Consider the following 9,218-nt stretch of genomic DNA (forward strand, 5'->3'; position numbering starts at 1 on the left):
GAGGACACCTAAAAATATAACACCAGAATTTGTCTTCTGACTTCCAATGGAAGCAGACATACACATACATACACATACATGCACATACACACATACATACATACATACATACATATACACACACATACATACAATTAGCCACACACCACATGTGCATCACACACATAAGTGTATCATTCATACATGCACTACACACACACAAGTACATATGAACTAATTCTCAACACAAACTTCCACATACAGCTCAAGGTTGAATAATCTAAAGCTATCAAGCTTTCATTCACTTTTGAATTCCAGAATATAGCACAATATTAAGTACTTAAAGGAGTCTAGTAAATGGTTTTGGTTTCTGCAATTTTCTTAATTATAAACAGTATATTTTTTAAAAACGTTTTCATAATTTGATTAATGTGGGTTGTTGGAGATTTTCCAAAATAATAGCAAGATATGTATGTCAACTCTCTACATCATCAAATGTAGATGTCACAGAAGCCTGATAGGGCCTATAAGGAAGTGGTGTCACCTGAAGCTACTTTTCACAGCAATCTACCAAGCTCCTGAAGAAATTGTCTCGATTCAAGTCTAACCATAAAAATCCAACAAGACCAAAGACTTACCCCTCAGAGAGAAACAGCTCCTCACTCAGTGTTTCAGAGTATACGTAATTTTTTCTCGGCGACAATGCTAGCCAATAATTGCGTAGCTTCTTGGACTTTATAAATTCCTACAGAAACAAATCCAGTCTTTTTAATAAGCTCTCTCTTATATCTGTCCACTACACTATAGCTTTGGAGTAATATTACCACTTTTCAATATCATTTAAAAGGATTGCCCTGTCCAGCCTCAATGTGAGAGTATGTGCCTGGTCTTAAACATTACAGCTTCTTATTTTGTATTTGGTTAATGACTCTGGGAGTCCAGATCTTTTGTGAAGGGAGGTGGAAATGGGGTGACTCTGGGGGAAGGGGAAAATAAAATAGGAGAGATTGGGGAGAGAGAAGAGATGGGAAACTACAGTCAAGATCTATTTATATATTCACACACACTATATATATATATATATATATATATATATATATATATATATATATATATATATATTCAAATAAAAAGAAATAGATAGGTAACACATAGATAATAAATGGTTGTTAATCAATAGATGATAGATAGATAGATATATGATAGATAGTGTTTCTTTAGATATCAGCATCCCAGGAGACAACTTCATGAACAGAACACTAATGGCTCAGGTATTAATATCAGGAATTAATAAAAGAGGCCTCATGAAATTGAAAACTTCTGTAAGAACATCATCAACAGAACAAAATGGCAGCCTATAGAATGAGAAACAATTTTCAGGAACTCTGCTTCTGACATGGGGCTAATTCCTAAAATATATAAGGAACTTGAAAAACTAGATGTCAATAAACAAAATAATACAATTAAAAATGGGGTGCAGATCTAAACAGAGAATGCTCAACAGAAAAATACCAAATGGACAAAAAACAATTGAAAGAAAAATGGTCAACATCCTTAGCCATCAGGGAAATGCAAATCAAAATGACTTTGAGATCCTAACTTACACCTGTCTGATGGCTAAGGTGAAAAGCATTAGTGATACCTCACGCTGGCAAGGATGTGAAGCAGAATGTGACTCCCCCATTGCTGGTGCGAGTACAAATTAGTACAGATACTTTGGAAATCAGTTTGACAGTTTCTTAGAAAAATTTGAATAGATTTATCAAGACCAAGATATGCCACTCTTGGGAAAATACCCACAGGATGTTCCACCATGCCACAAGGACACTTGTTCCACTATGTTCATAGCAGCTTTATTCATAATAACCAGAAACTGGAAACAACCTAGATGTCATTCAACCAAACAATGGATAAAGAAAATGTGGTCCATTTAAACAACAGAGTATTACTCAGCTGTTAAAAAAAAAAAAAAAAGCATGAAATTTTCAGGCAAACGGATGAAACTAGAAAAAAAATCATCCTGAGTGAGCTAGCTCAGAACCAGAAAGACAAACATGGTATGAGCTCACTTGTAAGTAGATATTAACTATAAAGTAAAGGTTAATCATTCTACAATCCACAGACCTCAAGAAGCTATGTAACAAGGAGGGTATGGGGGATGCAAGCATCTCCCTAAGAAGTAGAAATTGAATAGATATTGTGTGTGGACTCGGGGCAGGTGTGGATGCTAACAGTAGGGATCAGGTTGGTGGAGGAGGAATAGTAAAGGTACAAGAAGAGACAAATTAAACTCGGTGCAGGGTGGGGGGCAACTCAGGGGCAGGGTAGAAACCTAGCGCTATGAAAACTCTGAAGAATCTATTAGCATGACCCCAGCTAAGAATTTTATTAATCAGGGATATGAAGCCTGAAACGGCCATCTTCTATAACAAGGCTTGACTTCTAGTGCACAGATTGGGACACTAACCCAGCCACAATATCCTGGACCCACAATTAGCAATAAAAAGAAGATGTCAGTCTTTCACAGGATATTTCTCTGCCTAGCAGAAAGAAAGCAGGGCCTGCTGTGTGGACGTAGGGAAGAATGAAACAGAGGCTACAGTGCCCAGAGGCTGATGCAATCGCAGAGCTGTGTTACAGCAGGATATCTTGCAACTGTTCAATCAATAAAAACCACCACCTGAGTTGGCCAGAACCATAGCTGGCCCTTGTTATTTCAAACAGCCCTTTACTTCATTGTTATATTCTTATCAGCCTTGCAAGAACTACAGCTCTCCCTTGCATCTGATAACATAACACACCCAACCTGCCTGTGTGAGAACAAACAGAAAGGGTAGATGCTGGTTAAATCCTAGTTCATTCCAGAACATTTCTTCTCTCAGTACAATTCTCACAAGACAATTATTTATTGTACTGTATATGAGACATTTGTCTTCACATAGACCAGGAGAAGGAATCGGAACCCATTACAGATGATCATGAGCCACCATGTGTCGCTGAGCATTGGACTTGAGACCTCGGGAAGAGCACCCAGTGTTCCTAACTGCCTAGTCATCTCTCCAACTCTACTTTTGTGTTCTAATGAAACCCTTCAACTTTTCGAGTTCTGTGTCTGAATTCTTTGATGGCTCCTAGAACTTGGCAACAGTTGGTTGAAATCTCTGATATCGCTTCAGCCTTCACCACTGATGATGAGCAAACCTACTGATTCATTGGGTAACATTACTATGGGGTCGATGTAAAGCTTAACAGGTTTCTGGTCTAAATATTTGGCTACTGAATACTCGCTCTGGAGCAAAGGACGTGATTATGATTGCAAACCAGACTTAACAGAAAGAGAGGAAATGTGCCATAAAGTCAGAGAAAACAGTAACTCCAGAGCACAGAGCCCACCAGAATTTTTGGCCAAAGTAGTGTGTCTCTCTCTCTCTCTCTCTCTTTCTCTCTCTCTCTCTCTCTCTCTCTGTGTGTGTGTGTGTGTGTGTTAAGTGAGTTACTTTTCTAAATAAATAATTATGAATAATCACTTGAGAAAGGTCAATGTGACAGAATAATCTACTTTAAAGGAGAACTTCTTTCTCCTATAAAAACTGTCATGTTTCTTATGGTAGAGAAGATGAGCCATTAAGGTGATATGTTTTTACTTTACAACAAGCAACTATAATCTAGGATCAGCAGATCACATTGGTAATTCTAGCACTTCGAAGAAGGCTGAGGCAAGAGGATTGCTGTAAGTGGAGGTTACCTATGAATACTGAGTGAGACTTGTCACAAAGAATAAAAATAAAAACAGAAAATAATAAATGATTATTATGTGAAAGATGAGAGCAATTGACTAATGGGATGAAATATAAAGACATCATTTAGGCCAGTGCTTCTCATCCTATGGGTCACAATCCCACTTGGGGTTGAGTGACCTCTTCACGGGTCTGGTCTAAGACCATCAGAAATCTTAGATATTTAAAATTACAATTCATAACAATAGCAAAATTACAGTTGTGAAGTAGCAACAAAAATAAGTTTATAATTGAGGGTCACCACAGCATAAAGAACTGTATTAAAGGGTCACAAAGTGAGGAAGGTTGAGAACCACTTAGTTAAGCATGAACAAATAAATAAACCAGAGAAATTTTTCATTGATCCTAATAGCTCCATGAAATATGTATATTCAGCATTTGTTTCCTCTATATCAACCCAGTCTACTTATTTATATATGTATCATTCAATCTGGGTTAAGCTGGTTTTTTGCCTAGTCAGCAAAAGATATAATGACAATAGGGAACACACCCCCTTTGATTTTGTGTGAGTGGTGAGCCTTAGTCATAATCATCACACACCATCTTTGGAGAACTATGCAGAAGGCATGCACAGAAAACTGCTCCTACACACCCAACTTAGAAATAGACAGAGATGAGGATTCTTGGAGTCCCTGGTCCTACCCATCTATGTTGCACTTTCTAAAATTCTACCTAAGCCAAAACCTTGTGTGTTTTAGCTCAGTTGTGATTTTCCTGAGACAAAAATTCAAGGCCTAGTCCCCTTGGCTTGCAACGAAAACAATCCTGAGTTAAGACACTGCATCTCTGCCTAGTGTGTCCCTCTCTACCCCATATTTCATGATAGGAAGCCCGTTCCTTTTTGGAGGGAACAGAGACATGGAACCTTACCAGGTCATCCTTGTTCTTCACCTTCAGGAGGCTGGCATTCCGAGCAGAGCAAGCCGTCACGCTCTCTTGCCATGTTGCATACCCAGGGAGTTTAGAATAACAGCTGCCCTTGTACCACTCCGAACCCTTTGGGCATGGTTTGCATTTGTGCTCTATAAAGACAGTTTTTCAAGTTGGTTTCAAAACTCTTGACAATTATTCTTTTACTGTTTGAGTGGCAATGACCAGATTTACTGTGTTCACTCACTTTAGGTCAAGAAAGAATACAAATTCTCTACATCCCTGTATATCACCCTAGAAATTTGACACAAAACTTGGACAAACAAAAAAATATTCAAGTACCTGGCCAGATTCGGACATATTGCCCATCACTAGGGAACTCACTTATGACTCTAAAAATTAATCATAGCATATATGCCATCTAGTAATAACCAGGTTCCCACAGGCATGTCAGATTGCCTTGCCCAGCAGGTGTCTCTCTGGCCTTCAACTCCTGGATAGGCATCTCAGAACCATGGGAAATATAGTTTAACCACAAAACCTACAAAGGCACATGTAGGTAACACCAACTCCCCTGGTTCCATACATTGCCAGGACCTTCAGCACTAGCTGGAATTTAGGAACAAGGTCAGTTATAAAGAGGCTTCCTTCCCTCATCATCATCTCTTGAGACCTGTGCCCAGGACAATGGTAATAAACTGCAGATTAGAGAAAGTGTGTACACTGACAGGTGCTTCATTCTGTAACTCATAGATCCATGTAATTTGGTAGCTTGTAATTTTTACTACTTTCCTTGTTTTTGTCTAACTGGCGAAATATCAATGACTCACTTACCAAACTCATTTAATATTTTCTCTGTATGAAACTGATTCTTAAATGACTCTAAGATTTAGTTTTTGACACCCAGGAAACATTTTTGAAAGCAATACAAGATTACCTGGTTCTCTGTTATACAGCTCTTGGCACAGCTGGGTGGCTAGGGTTTGCAACCTGGCAGAAAGCTTCTTGGTTTTCTTGGAGTTGTCGAGATTGTGTGTCAGCTGTAGGGAAACATTTTTCTGAAGTTCCTCCTTGATGCTTTGTAATTGATTTGCTTTTATAACTTCTGCTTTCAACGTTGTATAAACTCCAGGGTTTTTTTTTTCCCCAAAGACAAAAGAAGAGAAGAAAGTAGTAGATGATTTTTAAAAGACATAAATTCTCAGATATCCTATCACCTTTAGAAATTTAATGAAGTTATTTTTTAGCATTAACACATTAAAGTGGGATGAAAAGGCTTCTTTAGAGGAGTGATTGTCAAGAGCATGTTCATGTCTATTGATCACATTATAAGGTCACCTTTGGAGCAAATTATTATAAGGACTTAATTCAAAGAAAAATCATTGGTTCAACAACTCCTCTACCTCTCCTAATCAGCTAGAAAATATCTATATAAACACATACGCATATAGTATGTAAATATAGGCAAAATTACAGACTTACCAGGCTGCATTTATATATTTATTACATAGCTATGTAACAATAACAGAATATGAGAGGGAGAAGGTAGGAGTATGAGGGGGTTATTGGGAAGGGCAGGAGAGGATGATGCAAGTAAAATTAAATGCAATTTTTAAAGAATAGGATGATACATACAGATGCCTCCTAAGACCCCCACTCCAATAAACAGCAGAAGGCATAGAAGAGTCAGAATCAAGACTGTTTTATTCTGTGAATGGGAAGCAGCAGAAGATACTGTGAAAAGAAAAAAGCACAGCATTCTAAAAGCAGCTCACTCCTTAACTTCATCCATCCACCCATCATCCATCCATCCACCCATCTTCCATCTATCCATCCATCATCCATCCATCCATCCATCCATCCAGTCTCCCCTCATTTTTTTCATCCATGTATTTTGCTAGAAATTCACAGACTTAGTTTATTTCAATAGTAATTAGATAGGAAACCATAACTAAGACACCAGGATTAACTTCAAGTCTTTAACTGTGCCATGTCTTGCCCTGCAGATTTTTTGTTTATGAAATGTCTTAAATATCTTACCAATAGAATCAAAGCAATAACTTCAAAAAGAAAAAGAAATATTCATAAAGTTTTTTTGGAATGAGAAAAGAGTTTCATAGGCAAAGGCATTAACACTTAGATTGACAAAAGACACAGAAACCGTAAAGATATTCTCATAAAATAGAGAGAAGAAAAAATAAGGGTAAAGGCTTCAGTGTGTCCTTGGATACATTTGTGGAAAATGTGTTCCTAGAGCCTAAAGGAAGCTTTCTGAAGAGTATTTTGGAATGTGGAGTTGATACTTAACAGAGCAAGTGATTCTGCTTGTTTCTGTGGTCTCCTCTAAAGCTAAGTATGGGGCTGCAATGCAGCAGAGCAGGCTGTTACTGCCTGTGCCCTGATGTCCCCCTCAGCTTCATTCCTCCCTGGTCTGGACCTGAATTTCTCATTACAACTTTTCCAATGTTTTCTATGGTATTCTTTTAAGAAAACATTTTTATAGAATTCTTTTATTATTTTATGGACAATGAATCACAAACCAGATCATATCCCTAAAAAGTTAAAAAAATACCTTATGAGTTACTGTTAAGGCATTATATAATTTAAATTATCCCGATATATATAAAAAAAACTATTTCAGGACAGTAATTCAAGAATAACATAATACTCTTACTTTGCTCTTGAAATGTGTTTTATATCAACAGATGATAGCCTAACAGTGTCTTATACAGTGACATGTAAAAGATAAAACTTGGTTTCTTAATATTTTGGAAAATCAGTGTTAGTGAAAGTACTACAAATGTTCCAGTCCTTACCTGAGGTTTGAAATAGAAATTCATGGGCTATCTTTTGTTATAATGATTTTCTCATTTGTTTTTACATTCACTTACTTAAAAGGTATCATATCTGTGTCATGTAGGCACTAGACACTATTGTGACTGCTAATGTTGTCATCTAGATGCATTTTAAAGTGACGGAAAAAAAAGTGCAAAATGATTGATAGAGAAATTATGGATACGTAGATAGATGGATAGATAGATCATAAATATAGATAGCTGAGATTAGAGAACTGCTTCCTCAGATCTAGCAAAGAAAGCAATCTTAAAAGGGACTGCTCAGCAGTATGAAAACAGTAGAGAAGCACAGCAGTGAGGCAGAGACATGAGGCAGAGGTAGCTCAGGGACTAACTGTACTTGCTATTCAAGCCTTACAACCTAAGCTAAATCCCTGGTGACCCAAATGGTGCTAAGAGAGAATTGTCTCCTCAAGATGTCCTCGGGCCTCCACACAAACATTTTGGCACATGCACACACACACACACACACACACACAAACACACACACAAGCACACACACAGAGTCATACATGTTCACATGAATATGCACACATATATGCACATATTAAATTGAAACTAAGTTTAAAACAAACAGAGATCTGAATGCTAGGATAAAACAGGGAAACCCCCAGAGATCTGATCCAGAGCAAACTTTGTGAACAATGAGAAAACAAGCCAGATTTAAAAAAAAAAAAAAGTTCTCCCCTTCTTTGTCTTTCTCTTACCCTTAAAGCAGTTTACTTTCAAAACTCTAGCAAGAAGAATATGTAAGCCCATAGCCTTGCTGAACAAGGAATAATCCTAATTTCATGGATTCATTTGAATTCTCTCTCTCTCTCTCTCTCTCTCTCTCTCTCTCTCACACACACACACACACACACACACACTAAAAAAATGAAATTTACAATAATAATCTTTTAAATCAATTTCATATTTGGGGTTTAAATAAAATTCTAATCAAAAATTTATACTGCATACTATAACTTTTAAAAAATTAAAAATAAAAAGTTTACACCGCATGGATCTGTGGCCACTGCTACAGCCTTACGTCACCCACATCCATGGCTCAAAATCTTACCTTTTCTCCCACATTTCTCAGACTTCTGGGTTTCTTCTTTCTGATCAGAGTCCTGGAATTTGAGATTTGAATAAATAATTTCCTCCGACATTGATGAATATTCAAAGAAAGCTCCTGAAATTGTCCTTTGAGAAAGTTGAGAGGGCTGATAGTTAAATACATCTACCTAACGTTTCAATCCTCTGTTAATTGGAGCTAACCTCACAAGCTACAATTTCTTTTTGAAAAACCACTAGGCCAGCCTCTCAAACATATGCCCATGATCCATAATCAGTCTGTGGCCTCAGACTAAAACAGATAAGGTCAAAAGAGGAACATGTTTCTTCCTCATAGCTCTTCCTTTTTCTCTCTATAAAGTAATTTTTGAAAATTGTGCTTGGGTGTCAACATCATACAAGTTGCGCAACTCACTTCTACCACACAGTGCTGATCAAGCAGAGGACTAATCCCTCAAGCAGCGAAATAATCAGAATGAATCCCATCTCATACGCTCCCTGGTGCACATCAGTGGGCGGCCACATGGGCCCTGTACACAGAAAAAGTCTGACTTAGGACTGAACATTCACAGGGAAGACATGAAAAGAGTGAGAGATGGAAGACCGTGCTCTCTCTCGGCTGCAAAGGTTCTGGCTAGATAACAAGAGCTTTGTTCCCAGC

General features: G+C 37.6%; 1 protein-coding gene across 1 annotated transcript; it reads right to left on the reverse strand.

The window, feature by feature from the left end:
- Positions 1-613: 613 nt before the first annotated feature.
- CLEC12A (C-type lectin domain family 12 member A) lies at positions 614-8,652 on the reverse strand (the record flags this gene model as incomplete). Its single annotated transcript, XM_080913761.1, has 5 exons — positions 614-724; positions 4,647-4,798; positions 5,584-5,772; positions 6,282-6,380; positions 8,562-8,652. 5 exons carry the CDS (start codon positions 8,650-8,652, stop codon positions 614-616), a joined length of 642 nt encoding a protein of 213 aa, XP_080769887.1.
- Between the last annotated feature and the right edge of the window lie 566 nt (positions 8,653-9,218).

This window comes from Micromys minutus (assembly GCF_963924665.1).
Source record: "Micromys minutus genome assembly, chromosome: 3".
Taxonomy (NCBI): Eukaryota; Metazoa; Chordata; class Mammalia; order Rodentia; family Muridae; genus Micromys; species Micromys minutus.